General features: G+C 34.6%; 1 protein-coding gene across 3 annotated transcripts in view; it reads right to left on the bottom strand.

Moving 5' to 3' along the window:
* UNC13C (unc-13 homolog C) overlaps nucleotides 1–20756 on the bottom strand; it is a 390922-nt gene that overhangs the window by 299645 nt on the left and 70521 nt on the right. For all 3 annotated transcript variants that reach the window (XM_008059183.2, XM_021712948.1, XM_021712950.1), the window contains one exon: nucleotides 8504–8660. In XM_008059183.2, coding sequence (XP_008057374.1) covers nucleotides 8504–8660 — 157 coding nt within the window. The remainder of the gene's footprint in view (nucleotides 1–8503; nucleotides 8661–20756) is intronic.

Genomic DNA, 20756 nt, shown 5'->3' with positions numbered 1-20756 from the left:
GAAAGCAGTGTGGTGATTCCTAAAAGCTCCAAATATCAACCTCCCATATGACCCTGCAATTCCCCTACTGGGAATATACCCTGAAGAACTCTGATCACTCTATAAAAAAGATACCTGCACATGAATGTTTATCGCAGCATTGTTCACAATAGCAAAAACTTGGAACCAGCCATGCTGTCCATAAAAGAGGACTGGATGAAAAAAATGTGGTACATATACATGATGGAATACTATGCAGCCATAAAAAAGAACAAAATCATGAATTTCACAGCAACCTGGGTGGAACTAGAGTCTACAATACTGAGTGATCTCTCACGGAAACCAAGATCTGAGTATCACATGTTCTCACTCATATAGTGGATCTTGAACATCTACCATAATACTATAAAAAAAGGACTGACAGTGGTGGGAAACTATGGGGGCGGGTAGGGAGGGGAAGGGAGGTGGGACTAACGGTAGTCAATATCTGTCTGGGGATGGGGAGACACCCCTTATTAACAAGTGTGCCTGAATGATGCACATTTGTATACCTAACCTTTAACTGTACCCCACAATTTTATAATTAAAAATATGTTTAAAAAAATAAAATAAAAATAAAAAAATAAAAATAAAAAATGCGAACTATTGCCTTGCTAACATCTGGTGTGGCCATATTCTCTTTGAGCTATGGCTGTCGCCATGCTTCCTGACTTTGGCCCCCTCTCCCATCTTGGGGAGGTGAATCTCCTCTTTCTCTCTCTCCAATTTACTTTCTAAATAAACTATATTTTCTAATCTAAGAAAATGCAAAAATTATTCTTAGCTTGTGGGTCTTACAAAACCAGTTGGTGGACTGGATTTGGCTCATAGGTGAAAGGGAGAGGCAGTTGCTACTTCACATGTACTCTCTCAGGACATTCTCCCCAAATTTTGGGACCCGAGGAAGGAAAAGCTCTTGTAAGGAAGGAGTATGAAAACCTTTGCATTATCCTCAGCTTCTTCTGTAATTGCTTTCTCAAAGTCTGGCTCCAACAGCAAGAATGAATTTAACCAGAAGGTAATGAAGCTTAGTCTTCTTCGCCCTCACCTGCTTCTTCCCTGGGAGGAGCTCAGCATGTATTCATACAATCAGGTTTTTGTAAAATTTTGCAGGAAAAAGAGAAACATTATTCTGACTTGGACTAGCAAATTGTAACATCTTTTGTCCAGATCATACCAAAAACAGCAATTCATAAAGAAGAAGAGACACATTTCAAATAAAAATAATACATAGGTTATTTTGATAAGTTTTTGAGAATTCAATTACTGAATATAAACAAATTAGATATATATTTACAGTTTTGTTGATTTGAAATTAATACCAATACCAACAGAAATATTATAAAATTATGAAATGCCACTACACTGATGCTTTCAATGACAAACTAATTAATACATTTCACCAATTCAAGTGTACCTAAAGCGTATTTAAAGTGTATTTCCTTCACAGGAAACTTGAAAATCATTGTAATGTTATAGTTCTCTGATCAAGGCACCCTTAATGTTCCCCTCACCCTGATTAAACTTTAGACAGGCTACATCTTGACTCTAGGTCCTGATCTCCCCTTTTTTTTTAGAGCATTTTCCTTAGAAAACTTGTAGTTATGAATTCTTTCTCTGTCCCTTGATATGTAAATCTTTTTAAAAGTCTCTTTCCAGTTTCATAATCCAGGAATGTCTTCCTGACAAAAAAGAAAGCTGTCTCTTTGAAATGAAATGAGAGCATTCCTAACACTCAGCCACCTTGAGAGGACAGGAGCCTGAGGTCCATAGAAAACAAGATGGCCTAATCACACACACACAATTGCAAACTCAGAATAATTTATGGTGCTCGACACATCCTATTGATTAACCACCCTCCTAATTTTCTTCAGTACTTTCTCTCTAACTTTCTACAGCGTTTAAAAGCCTCCTGCCTCCCTGCCTTATCCTCTCCATCCCCGGTGGAGTTGAGTTCAAACTGAGCTCTGACTTCTCTCCTTTATTGCAATATCCTTGAATAAAGTCTATCATGACTGTTTAACTTTGTCAGATACAATTTTTACTTTTACATAACATATAAAAGAGATTTAATAGATATTTTCCCAAAGTTGATGAAAGTTATTAAAATGTATGTGGCATTGTGAAAGTAAAACAAATTTATTTTTTATGTTTTATTTTTATTTTTTTGAGTTGGAGTCTCACTCTGTCGCCCCAGACTGGAGTGCAGTGGCCGCTCCCGGCCACCGCAGCCTCGACCTGCTGGGCTCTGGTGATCCTTCTGTCTCAGCCTTCCAAGTAGCTGGAATTACAGGCATGCGCTCCCATGCCCGGCTGATTTTTTGATTTATTGTAGAGATGAGGTCTCACTACCCAGGCGGGTCTCGAACCCACGGGCTCAGGCAATCCACTCACCTCAGCCTCCCAAAGGCGCGGGATTATAGGCTGAGCCACTGAGCCCGGCGAAACAAATTTCTTAAAAGTATCAATTTTTAAAAAATGTTAGCAACTCTGCTAGATAAAAAATGGAATTGTTTTAGTAAAAATATTTCAGAATTTTTATGTGAAGAAGTGAGCAAATAATCTGCAGCCAAAAATTATAGAAAAATTACTGTGGAGATTTGTCAGGCAGTTAATTAATGAACAAACCATGTTGTTTTTCTGAATTTTTAATGTTTATGGTATTTGCCATAAATATTAATTTTATATAGAATTTTCCATTGAAATTTTTGTATTCTTCTTAAAAATTTCAGCTTTGTGATTTCGAATACATTTGTATTAAGAATAGGGGCAGTCTCCTGATGGTAAGAAAGCTTACAGTTTCTTTTGCAAATCAGTTTCACAGTGATATTTTAAGAATTATGATGGAGGGACACCCCTTTAGTCCTTCAGGTAATATTGTAGAGCATCTAATTCCCTATGTTAAATTATTCTCTACTTAAAGTAACTAGGACATTTCTACTACTACAACTGAACCACGTCTTACACATATTCTACTTCTCTCTTCCACAATATTTTCTGTATACAGTGACATTTCTAGATAAGAAATTCTATCAGATTATACCTTATGCCTTAAGAATTAAGCCCAAATACCTTTCTGAGCATTGAAGATCCTCAACAATGTAATATCAACCCTTTAACCCAGCCTCTTCTTATACTTCTATCTTTTATTGTATCTGCCCTACTCAGTAGATAGGCTATCTTACACACTTTTTTGTATTCATTTTGCATCTTTACTTCTTGTCTTTACCTAAGTATTTTTCTAGGCCTATGGTAGTTTTCCTACTACTTTTGGACTTTGAAAATATTATTCATCTCAAAAAAATTATTTTTATATGTTAAGCTTCCATGAGTTCCTGAAGAGAATCAATCATTTATTTATCTTCAATTGCAAAGCATTTATAAGTATAAACTCCTCCGGTATGTACCAGCTTTGGGAGTAATTTCTTTATGTTTATTTTTATACGTTTATGTGATTATTCCATAAGAATATAAATTTCAGAGAGTGTATTAGTCTGTTTCGCATTGCTTAAAAGGAATACCTGACACTGATAATTTATAAAGAAAAGAGGTTTATTTGGCTCATGGTTCTGCAAAATATACAAGAAGCATGGCACCAGCATCTGCTTCTGGTGAGACCTCAGCGACATCTGCCTCTGGTGAGATTTTACTCTTGGTAGAAGGCTAAGGGGGAGCCAGTGTCTCTCACATGATGAGAGAAGGAGAAAGAGAAATGCCAGGTTCTTTTAAACAACCAGCTCTTGAATGGATTAATTGAGTAAGAACTGACTATTATTGTGAGAATGGCACCAAGCCATTTATGAGAGATCTCCCCTCTCCACCCAAATATCTCCCACTAGGTTCCACCTCCTATACTGGGGATCACATTTCGACAGGAGATTTGGAAGGGACAAACATCCAAGCCAAATAAGAGAGTAAAAACAACATTTATCTTTCAGTGCTTCCATTACCTCCATGGTAGTTTATGTATTGAATGCACAAGTGAACAAACATATACAATGGTAAAGAAATATTAATAAGCATATTTGTTTTTATCTGATACTGGTTATGTCAAAAAGAGTATATATGCTTAGAAAAACAAATAGGTAGAAAACGTTAATTTTACTAATACGTTATTTGATATTTGTGTCTTAAGATAACTCACCGTATTTACTAAAGACATCTTCAAAATTAAAATATTGACCCCCACCTCATAGAGTTTTTTTTCTTTCCAACCCCTACTCTACCCATAAGTGTCTTCTACACACATAGAGATATTTTATCCAATAAAGTTCTTTGATCACAACTCTAAATATTTACACTCAGTGATGTATCAGTAAATTGACTCTTTAAAATGTATTATGTTTCTACCACAATCCTCTGTCTCTGTATGTCTTTCTCCCCACTCCCTGCCTCTCTTCCTCTTCCTGTCTTTTCCCTATTATGCTTCTCATGGTACCACTTATCAAACTTAGACCCCATGGTGAATCACTTCAACTTTCCTCATGCTGTCTTTTCTCGATAGAGATGACAGTATCATCTCTACATGAATTCCCTAACCTTCCACTGTCTCTTTTCTGCAAAATTTCAGTGGAGTCAGCCCAACAATCTGTGGTATCTCTTACAATATCAGCATCAGAAGACTGACAAACCCTGAGAAAATCTCACGACATGAATTGTGACAACAAATTTATGGTGCTCAACATCAAATAATGCCTTCAGTTTTATTACGAGGTGGTTTGCTGGTTTTTTGTTTTTGTTTTTGTTTTTTGTTTTTTGTTTGTTTTTAATACAGCTCTGAAATCTTCCTCTTTGTATTATCCTCAATAGCTCATCCAAACTTTCATCACCTTTCCCCACCTAGTGTAACCATATTATGGCCATTGTTTTGTAGATTAGCAATACTTATTCTTCCAGACCAAAAAGCAAAATAAGGAAATAGAGTATGACTCCCTCAACTTTTCACTCCTATACCAAAAGCTTAGCATTCTTTACGAAGACTCTCACATTATTTCCTTAAATTTCAGAACAGAACTTGTCTTCTCTCATTCTATAGGTCAGGCTCTACTGTCCTCTTGACTGCACTTCCTTCTTTTTCCTCTGATATTACAGTATCACTTATTCTTCTACCTTATAAATGTGCAATCTCACTCTTGGAACTAGTTCCTTTCCTAAAACTCTGTGAGCTAGTTTACATTTGCTCTATTAAATAATTAAAAAATGCCACCAGACAGAGTCAAAATAAAATCTCTTTTTACATGAGGAAAGCTTCTCACTCTTGCCCAATCTTTTTTTCCTTCTTTTTTCCCTTCTTTCAAGATCCTTGAAAGAACAGTCTAGTTATTCACTCACTTCACTCATTTTTTCAGATCTTTATCATAAAATGATACAAATTTAATATATATACTTTTAAACTTTAGTACGTATATGAATACAAAACAAAGCTAAAAACATATCAGCTGTAATCATTGGAATTTTAATGCATTTCCTTCCAGTCTTATTTCTAAACCTATGTGTGTGTGTATTTTCAGTACTGGAATTAGATTGTGCATTGAGTTTGCTGCTTTTTTCCCATCTATCATTATATAATGGGCATTGGTCAATTATATAAACTCTCCTATAAAAACATGATTTTAATGACTACATTTTAGTCAATAAATGGGACCTAATATATACAACAGTTCATCTATGTCATTTACTAAACAACCCCATGAAATCAGACTTTAACCTCAATTGTTGAATGTTCGCCAAATGATGACCCTCTACTTGCCAAATGCAATGCGCTCATTTCGTTCCTGAATCTTAATTAAAGTTTCTATGAGCGTTATGTACTCCCCTTTTCTCCAAATAGTTTGACTTTGCTTTTTATAATATCATACCTTTATTATAATTTTCATCCAGTTTCTCTAAACATTTCCTCAGACTGGTCTTTTTTATACCCTCTTCTTTATGTATTCTTTACTCTAGGGTTTAATCCTTTTCACTTTATTCTTGAGCATTTTTCATCCACATCATGATTTCAAATGAGATTTACACACAAAAGAGTCCAAATTTGTAAAAGCAATAGTTTTTTAAATATTGATTTGATTTTTTGCAATTCTCACAGGTTAAAAACATTTTTTTCATTGATTTATATTTTTTTGTTGTCTTAAAATGTCTGGGCTGCATACTTTTGAGAAGGTTAAAGAAGGAAGCATGTAATCGTCACTTCGTCACTGTGTCCCAAGCAACAGTATTAGCTTAGGTATTCAGATGAATAAAAATCTGGGCTTCAAAGTGGAGGTGGGAAACGTTATACTTAGATATATTTGATTTAGCAAAAATAGTGTTATTTTCAATAGTTGGAGAAAAATGTAGTCAAATTTATGTACTCAATCACCAATTTATGAAGATATAGTTTAAATAAATGTTTATCTTTTTTAACTTTATTCTATAATAAGTTACTTGATTTACTAAATGAAGTTGGTTATAACCATGTTGCCATTAAAACACTAAAATGTACTGAAATCAATCTGCATTCTCTTCTTTGGATCAGCATGAAGTAAAGGAGCATGCTATCTCATTTTCCTCCAGGTAGTTTTTATGGTGGATATTAATCATATAAACACCTCTTCTTTCTCAGTGGTAGAAAGGCTCGGTGTTCCATAAGGTTGGTTTATTCTTTACAAGGTATACAGGCAGAATATTAGAAGCAAAACAATTTCATAACACAAAATGTTTTATGTCACAGGTAAAATCCCAAAACAACAAGTACTGCTACCAAAATGAGATTTTTATAACAAAACTGTTCTGTAATCTGGTATTTGGCCCTAACAGTGTTTTGTTGAGCTGGCTTGGGAATATTCTTTGGTCCCAGCTCCTACAAGTATCAATCTGTCTAACAACAGTAGCTGATGGTATACTGATTATACTGCAGGTAGGGCAAAGGAGGCAAAATCCTCATACCTTCTGTAATGACAGCACTTTTAACTTTTACAAACTGACTTACCCTTTTATCTCATTTGATCTTCATCTTAAATTTGAGAAACATGGTAGAAAAAGAGTATGGTAAAGAAAGAGTTATCAACTTCATTGAGCATATTTAGAAACTGAGGTTTGGATGACTGAAGTGAGTTGCTAAATTTGAATAAAAACTTATAAACTCCATGAGTTTCAACCTGAAGAGTCTTCTCTTTTACTGGTATTTTATCTGATTTGTCATTAAATAGCAATTACTTCTTCCTTCAATTCATCCTAGCTTACCTCACATAGACCTATGTTTTAGATTTAAAAACAACAAAACAGAGTAAATAGCATGTTTTTTTACAGCACTCTTGTATTTACTGTGTCGTAATTGTTTCTTTTCTATGACACATACCCCCAAATTTGATTTCTAACAACATGCTTCATAACAAAAATCTATTCAGAGAACTAAATTGGAAGTTGAAAAAAATAACTATGGTGTCATGAAAATCACCATCCTATAATACATCTTAGTTTTCTCCATGAAAAAAAGAGAGAATAAAAACAGTTGTCTCACAGGGTTAGTGACTAGCACTACTGCCTCCCATTTGCCCTAGCCTGAAAGCTGGAATCTTTCCAGCACCTTTCTCCTTTCCTACCTGTCCATGTCCCCAGAGACATCAGGTACTTTTAATGCTGCTGATTTTATGCTCTGAAAAGCTTTGGGATCTGTTCTCTCTTTTCCACCTCCACTAATTTTTAGTTTAAATTAATTTTTAGTTTAGTGCTTTTAATGCTGTTGATTTTATGCTCTGAAAAGCTTTGGAATCTGTTCTCTCTTTTCCATCTCCACTCATTTTTAGTTTAGACTTACCACATTACTGGGATTACTCTTAATTTACATCTTACTTCAAATCTTGCCAATTTCTACTTTATTATACTTGTAGAGAATGAGTTCCAGTCATGGGTACAACAAATTCTTGAGACTCCTTAGGATCCCTGCATTTCTACTTTTCAATATGTTCTTGATGCCTTTGAATACTTCATATGAACAGCTTTAATTAGGGACAGAGTGTTCTCTTAGGCTCTTTAAATACCTACTATTTTTTACTTAGAGGATGTACCATTACCGTTAGTACCAGTAGGAACCAACAGGAAGTGCAAATGGAGCCTACAAAAAGGCTCCAGAGAAAACAACAGAGCTCACACTTACCAGGGAACTATATCTAAAAAATAATGTATTTGAAATGAAGAATCTTAAATTTGCATACATGGAGTGTTCCCTCATAAAATCCCAGTATTCTCTTACAAAATGCATGCTTTCTTCAACTGGAAATGGTCATTTCAGATATAAAGATTCAACCCAGTGAAAATTACCTACTGTCAAAGTAATTTCAATGAAAATGTTTCAAATAAACTTTGAGTGACAGTCTTATACTAAGAGATAGTCCCTAAGGTATCCCTTCTGTAATAAGATTCCAAGAATATCTTTAGTCCAAAGCCCCAAGAAATGTAACTCCCATAAGCTATTAGGAATTTTAAAGTTTAAAAAAATTATACTTACACCAAAGTTGGTAGCAGCAAATCGATCAGAGGCAGAAACCTGTACATTTGTTGAAACTGTTGTGTGAGCATAGAAAGCATTTATATTAGCCAGTAAGGTACTCATGACAGCAGGGACACCAGGGCACATGTATTTAGAAGACAGACATGAAAAGTGCCTGCAAGACAAAAAAAAAAAAAATTGTTTTGAAAGCGGAAACTAATCAATTCATATAACAACAGAACTCCTAACATCAGCAATTAATTCTTCAAATACATCTATGAAAAGCAGAGAAAATTCCCACAATCTCTAATTGAAAGAGAAAATTTCAGCCTTTTGAAAACTTCTCATTCACAAATGTGAGTGGCTAAATTAGAATGCAATTTGGCACAGGGATGTATATAACTTAGCTGTGAGAGAGTTGTGTATACAGACCTGAAGTGAAATTTCCAGAGAAATTTAGCACAGTCAGAAAGCAATAGCACAGGAATCTCCCTCTCTCCCCAACCTTCTCCCACTCATTTTGGCTCCTGAAATGCCATATTCCAACCAAAATCTTTTTTTTGCATGTGTATTCCTCTGGCACAGATGAAGTAGCAGAAGGTCTTCCTTTCATTACACATTGATTGAATAAGTTAACTTAACATCTGAATGAGTTCAGTTTGTGAGTTTTTTCAGAAAGAAATATCTTCTGTAAGCAATTTTCTTTTCTAAGCACTTTGTTACAGACAGAATGTAATTAGACAAACAGATGAGTAGTGAGGATAGATTGAATTATGCCAGCTTTATACCTAAACTCCATTTCTTTTAAACCTTGAATAATATTATCATTTATAGCCATCAGAAGCATCCAGTGTTCAATTCTATTACTTCTCTCAAGGAAACCTGTTGCATTTGAACTATAACAAAAGACTTGAAAATGGAAAGCATAGCTTAAGATAAAAGTGAAAGATAAAATATGCATGAAGGAAAAAATTTTCAGTATATAAACTGATCCTATTTTGCTCTCCTATCTTAGTAATCTCTTCCACCTAGACATTTATGAAATTTGAATTATTGAACACAGGCACAGAAAGCACATACATAAAGAAATGCCCTGAGTAACACTCCCAAAATAAATGGATGGTGTTCTAAAAATTGTGGCTTTTCTTTTCTTTTTTTTTTGAGTTGGAGTCTCACTGTGTCACCCAGACTGGAGTGCAGTGGCTGCTCCCAGCCACCGCAGCGTCCACTTGCTGGGCTCCGGCGATCCTTCCACCTCAGCCTTCCAAGTAGCTGGAATTACAGGCATGCACTACCACGCCCAACTGATTTTTTGATTTATTGTAGAGATGAGATCTCGCTGCCCAGGTGGGTCTCGAACCCGCGGGCTCAGGCAATCCACTCGCCTCAGCCTCCCAAAGGCACGGGATGACAGGCTGAGCCACCGAACCCGGCTGTCAAAAAGAAATTTTAAAAACCCTAGAACTATCACATTTTCTTTTCCAAAGCCTCACAAGTAATTACAGATATTAGACTCAAATCACTAGTCCAGAGTTGTGGAGCACGCAAAGCCTAAATATAATGATGTGGGAGGTGGCAAAAGAAAATAAACATAAGTGGGAGGGAAAAAAGATATAGAAACTTTATGGGCAATTGTAAAAATAAATTGTTAAAAAACTCAAAGACAAGAGGTTTATTACCCTGAACGTGTTTTGTCTATTAAGAGGAGTATTGGAAGTCATTAGACTGAATAATCTTGGTGTTGGCTTTAAAAAATTATTGGTGTCCTCACAATGAAGCCATGATACTCAGACTTCACTTCTTTTAGCAGCCACCCTGTGATTTTGGTGCCTGATTAAGGCGATAGCAACAACCCAGCCCTCACTTCAAGCATAAATAACAGAGACATAGGAATAACCTACTTAAGGCATTTACACTGTGACTTTTATAAGTGAAATAGAAAGATTTGCATTTAAATGACATAATTATTTTTCGAATATGATCTCAAAAACCCAGGCAAAAAAAGCAAAAATAGACAAATGATATTGCATGAAATGAAAAAGCTTCTGAATAGCAAGGGAAACAATCAACAGAGTGAAAATACAACCTATAGAATAAAATATTTGCAAACTGTACATCTGGGGAATTATATCCAAAACATATAGGAAACTCAACAAATTGCAAGATAACAAATAACTTGATTAAAAGATGGGCAAAATACCTAAATAGACACATTAAAAGAAGATATACAAATGGTCAAAAACCGTTCAACGTCACTAATCAGGGAAATGCAAATTTGAGATAGCACCCCACTCTTATTAGAATGGGTATTATCAAAGAGACAAAAGGGCTAAGAAATAAATCAAGAGCACAATTCCATTTACTCGGATACACACACACACACACACACACACACACACACACACACACACACACACACAAATATACACTCCTAGGAATACACTTAACTAAGAGGTGAAAGATCTCTACAAGGAGAACTACAAAACACTGATGAAAGGAATCATATATGACACGAATGGAAGAACATTCCATGCTCACAGATGAGAAGAATCAATATTGTTAAAATGACCTTACTGCCCAAAGCAATCTATAGATTCAACACAATCCCTATCAAAACACCAATAACATTTTTCACAGAACTAGAAAAAATAACTCTAAAGTGTATATGGAACCAGAAAAGAGCCTGAATAGCCAAAGCAACACTAAGTAAAAAGAACAAATGTGGAAGTGTCATATAGCCAGTAACTTATAATTAAACTAAAGGGCTATAGTAACTAAAACAGCATGGTACTGGTACAAAAATAGACAGATCAATGGAACAGATAGAGAAACAAGAAATAAACCCCATACTTACAACCAACTGATCTTTGACAAAACAGACTAAAATAAACAATGAGGAAAGTACACCATATTCAATAAATGGTGCTAGGAAATTGACTAGCCTTATGCAGAAGAATAAAACTAGACTCCTACTTCTCACCATAGATAAAAATTAACCAAGATCGATTAAAGACTAAAATGTAATATCTGAAATTATAAAATCCAAAAAAGAAAATCTAGGAAAAACTCTTCTGGACATTAGTCTAGGCAAAGAATGTATGACAAAGACCCCAAAAGCAAATGCAACAAAACCAAAAATAGACAAATGGAACTAGATAGCTTTTACACACACACACATAAAGCAACAGATTTATCAGAAAACCTACAGAATGGGAGAAAATATTTGCAAATTATGCCTCAGACAAAAGACTAACATCCAGAATCCACAAGAACTCAAATAACTCAACATGAAAAAAAGCAAACAACCCCATTGCAAAGTGAGCAAATGATATGAACAGACATTTCTCAAAAGAAGACATACAAGTGGCCAACAAATATATTTTTAAAATGCTCAACATCACTAATCATCAGAAAAATGTGAATTAAAACCACAATGAGATATTATTTTATAAAAGTCAGAATGACTGTCATTAAAAAGTAATGAACAGCAAATATTGGCGTTGATACAGAGAAAAGGAAACACACTCTTGGTCAGAATGTAAACTAGTTCAGCCTCTGTGGAAAACAGTATAGATTTCAAAGAACTAAAAGTAGAACTATCATTCAACCTAGCAATCTTACTACTGAGTACCCAAATGAAACGAAATTCTCATATAAAAAGAAACCTGCACTCATATGGTCATTGCTGCACTGCTCACAGTATAAAAGCCTAAGCACCTATCAACAGTTGGCTGGGCCAAGCGCAGTGGTTCATACCCGTAATGCCAGCACTTTGGGAAGCAGAGGCAAGAGGCTTGCCTGAGCCCATGAGTTTGAGACCAGCCTGAGCAACTTGGCAAGATCTCATGTCTACAATAAATTTAAAAAATAGCTGGGCATGGTGGTATGAGCCTGTAGGATGAAGGATTAACTAAACCCAGCAGGCAGAGAGGCTGTGGTACCCAAGAGTGTGCCACTGCACTCTAACCATGGTGACAAGAGTGAGACCCTGACTCAATAACAACAAACAAAATAAGTTGATGGGATAAAGAAACTTTGGTGTCTATACACCACGGAACACTATGCAGCCATACACAACAAAATCATGTCCTTTGCAGCAATATGGATGGAGCTGTAGGCCATTAACTCATGTGAACTAATTCGTAAACAGAAAACTAGACACTACATATTCTCACCTATATGTGGGAGATAAATGGGAATAAAGATGGGAAGAGTAGATACTGGGGACACCAAAAGAGTGGAAGAGAGAAGTGGGGAAAGGGTTCAAAAACTATCAAGTACAATGTTCACTGTTTGGGGAATAAGGATCCCAGAGCCCAATCCCCACCAGTACACAATAAGCTCACATAATAAACATGTTCTTGTTACCCTCTAAATCTAAAATTTCAAAATTTAAATTTTAAAAATTGACCATAAATATCAAATATATATTTATATATGTGTATATATGTATGTGTGTGTATATCCCTAGAGATAACATATATCACTAGAGGAGTAGAAGAGTACAAGTCAAGACACAATGGAAATAAAATATTGTGTATAGTGAACTTTAGCAATTTTAGACTGCTGGATCCCAGATTTCCAGGACAACATCCCAGAACTGGTATGGCCAAAGACAAGGCTGCGTTTTCAGACAAAATTAAAAATATTAGAGAATAAATATATGTAAAAAGTTATTAGCAAGGAACACTAGGTCTTCTATATGGTATAGGAAGTGATATCATCAGATCTATATTGTAAGTGAACTAGTTTGGTAGGAAGAGTTTTTCACAGGGTAGGTTAAAGGAAGGTGAAAATAAAGAGTCCATTTAGGAGGGTACGAAGGGAAGAGATGATAGGTGTCGGAACTTGTGTGGAGATGGGGAGTAAGGAATTAATTTGAGTAATATTGAGAGAGGAAACAATTTCAGGTCTGGTAATTGATAAGGAGGGAGAGATAATTGATAAGGAGGGAGAGGTAATTGATAAGGAGGGAGAGACAGGAAAAAAACACATTATATTCCAAGGTTCTGGCTTGGGTGACCGAATGAAAGGTGCTTCTGCCAAGTGAGCTAGGAACTAAAAAGGGGACAGGAATTAAAGGGTGGGAATGATATATTCAGTCAAGTTTGAGCTTAAGGTGCTTATAGAGTTTCCGTGTAGGAATGCTATTGGTTTTTGGAGAACTACATTGGACACAGGTTTGGGACTGTCAGTATGAACAATGGGAAAGGATAAAATCATCTGGGGAGAATTTAGAAGAGAAGTTAATGGAAACTATGAAACACCAATATAAAAGGAACTAGTGAAAGAAGAAAAAAGTAAATTCTTTGAGGGAGATAAAATAAAAAACAGATAGGAAACAGGAAAGCCAGAAAACTGGAATCAGCGTAATAATGAGAATAGGAAGGTAATTGATAATGTTAAGTGAAGCAAAAGTCTTATAAAGACAGAAGTTACTGAATTTGACAAATAAACATTATTGTGATCTTAGCAAGAGCAATATTAACAGAGTGACAGGAGCTTGCACTAAGAGAAAATAAAATGGAAAATGAGAAGGTGCCAAAAAATGATCAAGGTAAAGTAGGACAAGGTCAAATCTTGATTGATACAGTATGTAACTAAGAAGTTTTGACTTTTTCATGTGGACTATATGAAGTTATCTGAGATTTTTTTTTTTTTTTTGCAGAGGGAGCTAGCATTATCAAATTAATTTGAAAAAAATGACTCTAAAGTGCTATTAAGATGGATTGAAATGAGTAGATATTAGAAGCAGAAAAACAATTTAGGAGCTGAAAAGTGAAAATTGACACTTTTGCCCTGAGTCCAATATGATTAATCACCTCACATACCATAGTCAGAAGGACGAAAAAAATACTCTACACCTCAAGATAATGCAAAAGTCACAGACTTACTGGCTGTTTCTGATCTCCAAAATGCAAAACCTTGAATATTTCTCAAATATTCAAACTTCCTAACAATTTTAAACCTGATTTTGACTATGCTATAACTGAAGATTTATAAAGACCTCTGAAAATAGGAAACCAAGTTGGAAAGCTGCTGTTCCCACAATCAACAGCATGGAAAACCGTGCAAACTAAATAACCTCAGAAATTTCAGCTTTGTCTTTAAACACTTGGTTGCTTTCGTTTCTTTTGCTTTATTTTGCCAACGTTTCTGAAGTCTGATGCCCTCTCTGTATTTGTTGTAATTTAACATTTTCTTATTTTTAATTGACAAAAAATTACATGTATTTATTGTATACAACATTATTTTGAAATGTATGTGCATTATAGAATGGCTAAATTAAGCTAACTACATGTACCATTTTTTTGTAGTGAGAACACATAAAACCTACTCTTAGCTATTTTCAAGTCTAATACATTGCTATTAACTGTAGTCACCATATTATACAACTGATTTCTTGTACTTATGCATCTATCTATTAATAACTGAAATTTTGTATTCTTTGACCAACATCTCCTCAACTTTCCCCTTCCCCCAGTTCTTGGCAACCACGATTCCACTATTTCTATGTATTCCATTTTTTAAGATGCCACATATAAGTGAGATCTGCGATATTTGTCTTTCTGTGTGTGGTTTATTTCACTTAACATAATACATTCCAGTTCAGTTATGTTGTCTCAAATGACAGGATTTCCTTCTTTTTAAGGTTGAATACTATTCCATTATGAGTACATAGTACATTTTCTTTACCTGTTCATCCACTGATGGATACCTAGGTTAATTCCATCTCTTGGTTATTGTGAATAATGGTGAAATGAACATGGGCATATAGATACGTTTTTAACACAACAGTTTTATTTCTTTTGGATATCCTCCCTCTCTCTTCATTGTTGCACATTACTTGTATAGATATCTGTTTCTTCTGAAATATGTTTGGTTCATGCTTTGTTGTCTTCTTATTCAGCCCTTATTTTGCATAGTGTTTTCTTGTACACAGGCACTGACCAGTAAATATTTCTTCATGAAAACAAATTAAAACATAATAACCCAAGGCATTTATGTAAAGTTAAAGAGCACAGGACATTACTTAGGTACCCCGAGCATGACAGTTTATCAGAACATCCAATTATTTTGTGAAAATTTGGTTGAGGTATACCATAATTAATGCTGTCATGACAATGGCTACTTTGAATGCTAATAGTATTCTATTTATACTTGATATGCTAAGAGCAGTAAATTTTCTAGAGCATTAGGTCAATATTCATCTTAGAGATCTGACAGAAATATTTTACTTTCTGATTAAAAATTAACCGAGGTGATTTCTGAAATATGGTGGATAGCACATGATTCACTCCGCTAAGACTTTCATGGAAACTTTCAAAAAAACCCCAAAGGAGGTAAAATCACAACAGTACTGGAAATTAGGAATATCAATCAAATATTTCCCAGTCTCTGGGAGAAACTTTCTCTAACTTTAGGGCAGCTGGCTAAATTGAGAAATATTCTATAACTGACTAGTTTAGACTAGTCTAAACTTCAAAAACATTAACTTGACCAGAGAGAAATAAGAGAATATTTCTATAAAGTTTTCATGACCTGTCCCTCTATCAGAAATCTGGGACCTAGGCTGCTGCCCAGCAAGGCTATCAATCACTCCCTATTTGATGGTAATAGCTTCCCAAGGCAGTAAAGCTGTTTCTCATTTCCCACACCTTCTCACTCTATATCCATTAAAGAGCATACAACTCCCAAGACTGTAATACTGCCTGTGCAATAGGGAATGGGCAATGGGATATGAAGCTACTTAGAAGAAAAAGCTGGAAGAACCCTGGGAACAGTATATCCTGGGGATTATATATAATATTTTTATGTTCTGCTTTTAGCAAGACAACATTTATAGGTTGTTTAAATTGTCCAGAAAAAAGAAAAAAGGCTTGAAAAACCCACCAATAGGAGCAGATACAATTTTTCCCCCTGTCTAAAAGAGCTTCCTTTGAATAAAGACATGGCAAAAAGTGGAAAATTGTTTGGGATTTGCCTTTCTGTTTAAAGTCTGCAGGTAGATGTTGACAAATATTCAGGTGGTCAGCAAACACGGACTCAAAGGAATCAAGCAAGTTGCCAAAACAGGGAGGACACAAACATATTCTATCTCAACAAGCATGCATATGCATACATACCACACACACATACACATGTGTACATGTCTACATATAAAAACAAAAACAACCAAATACCCTAAAAGTAATACTACTAAATTAAATGGTCATAGCGTTTTCTCTGGTCAGATCTCTAAATTTTTGTTATTAAAAAAATGTATACTGTATTTTTAAATGTATCAATAGCATATTTTAATATCCTAGTCAGAAAAAATATAAAACAAATATTTAACTTTTGCTAATTCATATTTTGCCTATTTTTTAATTTTAAAAGTCTCTGTAATCTTAAGCATCACGAAAGATAACTCAACTTCTTTAATTCTTGCTTGATTAACTAAAGTAAAAGTAAAAATTTTCTTATAAGTATTTTTTTAAAGAAAAATTTGCATAACCCTTAATGAATATAATACAAAACGATATAACCTATATTATACTTTAAAATATTTTTAAACAATGTTTTTTTGGAAGAAGTCAAACAAATCATCTACAAAATACATCAAAATCATAAATATAATCCTTACACATTTGGTCAGAATTAAATACATTTCAATATACCTAAAGATTAAAGACACAATTCTTAGAAGGTAGTGGCCACCTCTTAGAATATTAAAATAGTCCTTAAAAATAATTAGTGTCTTGGGATTTAAACAAACTGCTGAAATACCAAAATTAGAGGTTTAATTATATGGTATTGATTTAAAAATAAAACACTGAAACTTAGCAATGTAAGTTTTATGCTATTTCATTGAGTACAACTTTTTCCCAAGTTGTTAAAAATACCTGTCCTTGCTAAAACTGTGACTAAGAGCATGGCAAATTAAAGAAGATATCTCTTGGGACTAAAACAATAGTCTACAATGAACTTGCTTTTTGTATTCCCTTGTAACACTAAGTAGTAAATGGTTGGGCAATTAATAGATAAAGGTAGTAGTAATATGCATCAAAGTACACATTTCTTGGATGATTAAAGGAAAAAAAAGAAAAAGAGACTTAAATTTCATAAAAGGGTTAGTGGCTACATTTTTGGAAACCTTGAAGAAATGGACAGCAAAATGCCTTTTTTTTTCTTTTGTATGTATAGGAACAGAGGGAATCTGGATGGCCAGTTTAGAGTTAAAGTCACCATAGCATTCTAACCCTAGCTCTCTTCTGTGGCATCAGAAAGGTGACTTCATCCTTTCTAGATTCAGGGTTTCCATCAGCAAGATGAAAGAACTCTTAGAAGATCTAATCCTTACAAGCTCTAACATGCTATGCCTTTCTGAATACAAATAACACATTCATTGTGTCCAGTTATCTGTATCACTTTTCTCTACCATCAACACTTGATACTATTGGAGCCCAGGGTTAGGAAGACTAACAAGAGAGCAATGGACAGAGGAATTAGCCTGAGGAAATCTTTGCTCTTTGCAGAGCTTTAGTTAATTGGCTTCTACAGGGTGTTCAATTTGGCAAAATGTCTACTTCTGAGTTTGTATGTGTTCTCTCTTGATGTGTAGTTATATCCAAGGCAATTTTTTTCCTGCTTCTAATCATCTCTGTTGAAAATCATTTCCTTTTAATGGTTACAGTTCTAATATTGCTTAAATTATTCTCCAAGTGAAAATAAAATTAGAAGTACAACTAGCAATTAAAAATGACTGACTATACTCCTGCTGCAAACCGCCTCTTCAAAAAACAAAAATACCTTTAAAAAAATAGGTCAAAAAGTACTATTGCAATATCTGGAAATGTTTAACATTCTCTCCCAAAGACATGATTAAAAACAATGGATTAATAATGTTAAAAGCACTTGACTTCACTTTTGCAAGTAAATGGGGTTAGTGTCAGAACAATTTAACAAATAGAATTTCAGTTCTATGGGAAAAGCTAGAGAAACAAATTCTGAAAAGATGATGCTTATTGTGAACAATGAAACATGGTACTGACAGAAAAACAAACACATAGATTAATGGAACAGAATAGAGAGCCCCAAAATAAATCCACACATTCACAGCAAAATAATTTTGATAAGCCTGCCAAGAATACACAATGAGGAAAGGATAGTATTTTTAATAAGTGGGGTTGGGAAAACTGGATATCCACATGCAGAAGAATAAAATTTGACCCTATCTCACACCATATAAAAAAAATCAACTCCAAGTGGATCAAAGACTTGAATGTAAGGTCCAAAACTATGAAACTACTAGAAAACATAGGGGGAAACTTTATGACATTGGTCTGCACAACGATTTATTAGTGATGACCCCAAAAGCACAGGGAACAAAAACAAAAATAGACAAATGAGATTGCACTAAACTAAGAAGCTTCTGTATAGCAAAGGAAGAAGTCAACAGAGTGAAACGACAAGCTACAGAATGGAGAAAAAATTTGCAAACTATACATTTAATAAAGGGTTGGTTTTTCAAAATCAAACCAATATGACAAACTCAAGCAACTAAATAGAAAGAAAAAAAAAAAGAACACAATTAAAAAACAGGCAAAGGATCTGAACAGACATCCTTCCAAAGAAGACATACAGGTGGCCAACAGGCATATCAAAAAATGTTCAACATCACTAATCATCAGGGAAACACAAATTAAAACCACAAGGAGATATCAACTCATTCTCAATAAAATGGCTATTACCAAAAAAGGGAAAAGATACACGTGTGGGTGAGAATGTAAAAAAAAGGGAAACTTTATGCTGCTGCTGAGAATATAAATTAGTACAGTTATTATGGAAAACAGTAAGACGGTTCCTCAAAAATTTAAAAATATAACTACTATACAACCCATCAATCCCACTACTGGGTTTTTAGCCAAAGGAAAAAATATTAGTATGTCGAGATATCTGCACTCCCATATTTATAATAGCTAAGATATGGAATTAACCTACGTGTCCATGAACAGATGAATAAAGAAAATGTAGTACATATATTCGATAGAATAATATTCAGTCATGAAGATGAATAAAATTCTGCCACTAATGACAACTTGGATAAATCTGGAGAACATTATATTAAGTGAAATAAACCAGGCACAGAAAGACAAGTACTGAGTGATCTCATATATGGAATATAATAAAATGAAACTGGTGGAAGTGGGGAGTAGAATGGTAGTTGCTAGAGGCTGGAGTGAGGGAGGTTGAGTTGTGAGAATCTGGTTAAAGGATAAAAAATTTCAGTTAGATAGAAAGAATAAGTTCAATAGATCTAATGTACAACATGGTGACTATAGTTAATAATATTATATTGTATTCTTTTCTTTTTGAGTCAGAGTCTCACTCTGTTATGCAACTTGGAGTGCAGTGGCATGCTCACGACCACCACAGCCTCTACCTGCTGGACTCAGGTGATCCTTCCATCTCAGCCTTCCAAACAGTGGAACCACACGCACGTACCACCTGTGGTATATTGTAAAGATGAGGTCTCACCATGTTACTCAGGCTGGCCTCAAACCCCTGAGCTCAGGCAATCCTCTTGCCGTTGCCTCCCAAAGTGCTTACAGGCGTGAGCCACTGCACCCAGACTGTATAATTTATTCTTGAAAAATGCTAAGTGAAAGTTAAGGGTTCTTACCAAAAAAATAGCTATGCGAGGTGATGCTTATGTTAAATAGCTGGATTTAGTCATTCTACAATGTATATATACTTTAAAACATCATGTACACAATACATACAACTTTATTTGTGAATTTAAAAAATAAAATAAACTGTAAATAATGCAATAGTTACTGTCATGTTATCAGCTGAAGCAATTGTTATAAGGTTATTAATCATCAATTTTCAAAATATTATTGGTCTAATATTGAAAAGTCATATGTATTTCAAATAATACATATAGATTCAAATCACCTGCTGTTGTTTTGGAAGCATCGTGATGGGAAATAAACAGTCATTTAACTCTCATGGCATTTTATGGATAATTGTTCATAATCTCACCTAACCTATAGTTTTCAAAAGATGAAGATGCTTTTGATTCAAAAGTTTAAAACAAAAAGTTAATGAACAAATGAGCAAGGTGATTGGAAAGAAGCACCAAAAGGAAAACAATGATTCTTAGATTTTTGGAAGGGATTTCAGAGAAACGTGCAAGATGAAAGGACAGACTATCTGCTTTCTTTTCTTTTCTTTTTTTTTTTTTTGAGTTGGAGTCTCACTCGGTCGCCCAGACTGGAATGAAGAG

Source organism: Carlito syrichta, unplaced genomic scaffold (genome assembly GCF_000164805.1).
Source record: "Carlito syrichta isolate Samal-C Ts95f unplaced genomic scaffold, Tarsius_syrichta-2.0.1 Scaffold303772, whole genome shotgun sequence".
NCBI classification, from domain to species: domain Eukaryota; kingdom Metazoa; phylum Chordata; class Mammalia; order Primates; family Tarsiidae; genus Carlito; species Carlito syrichta.
This window is presented reverse-complemented; position numbering and strand designations above follow the sequence as displayed.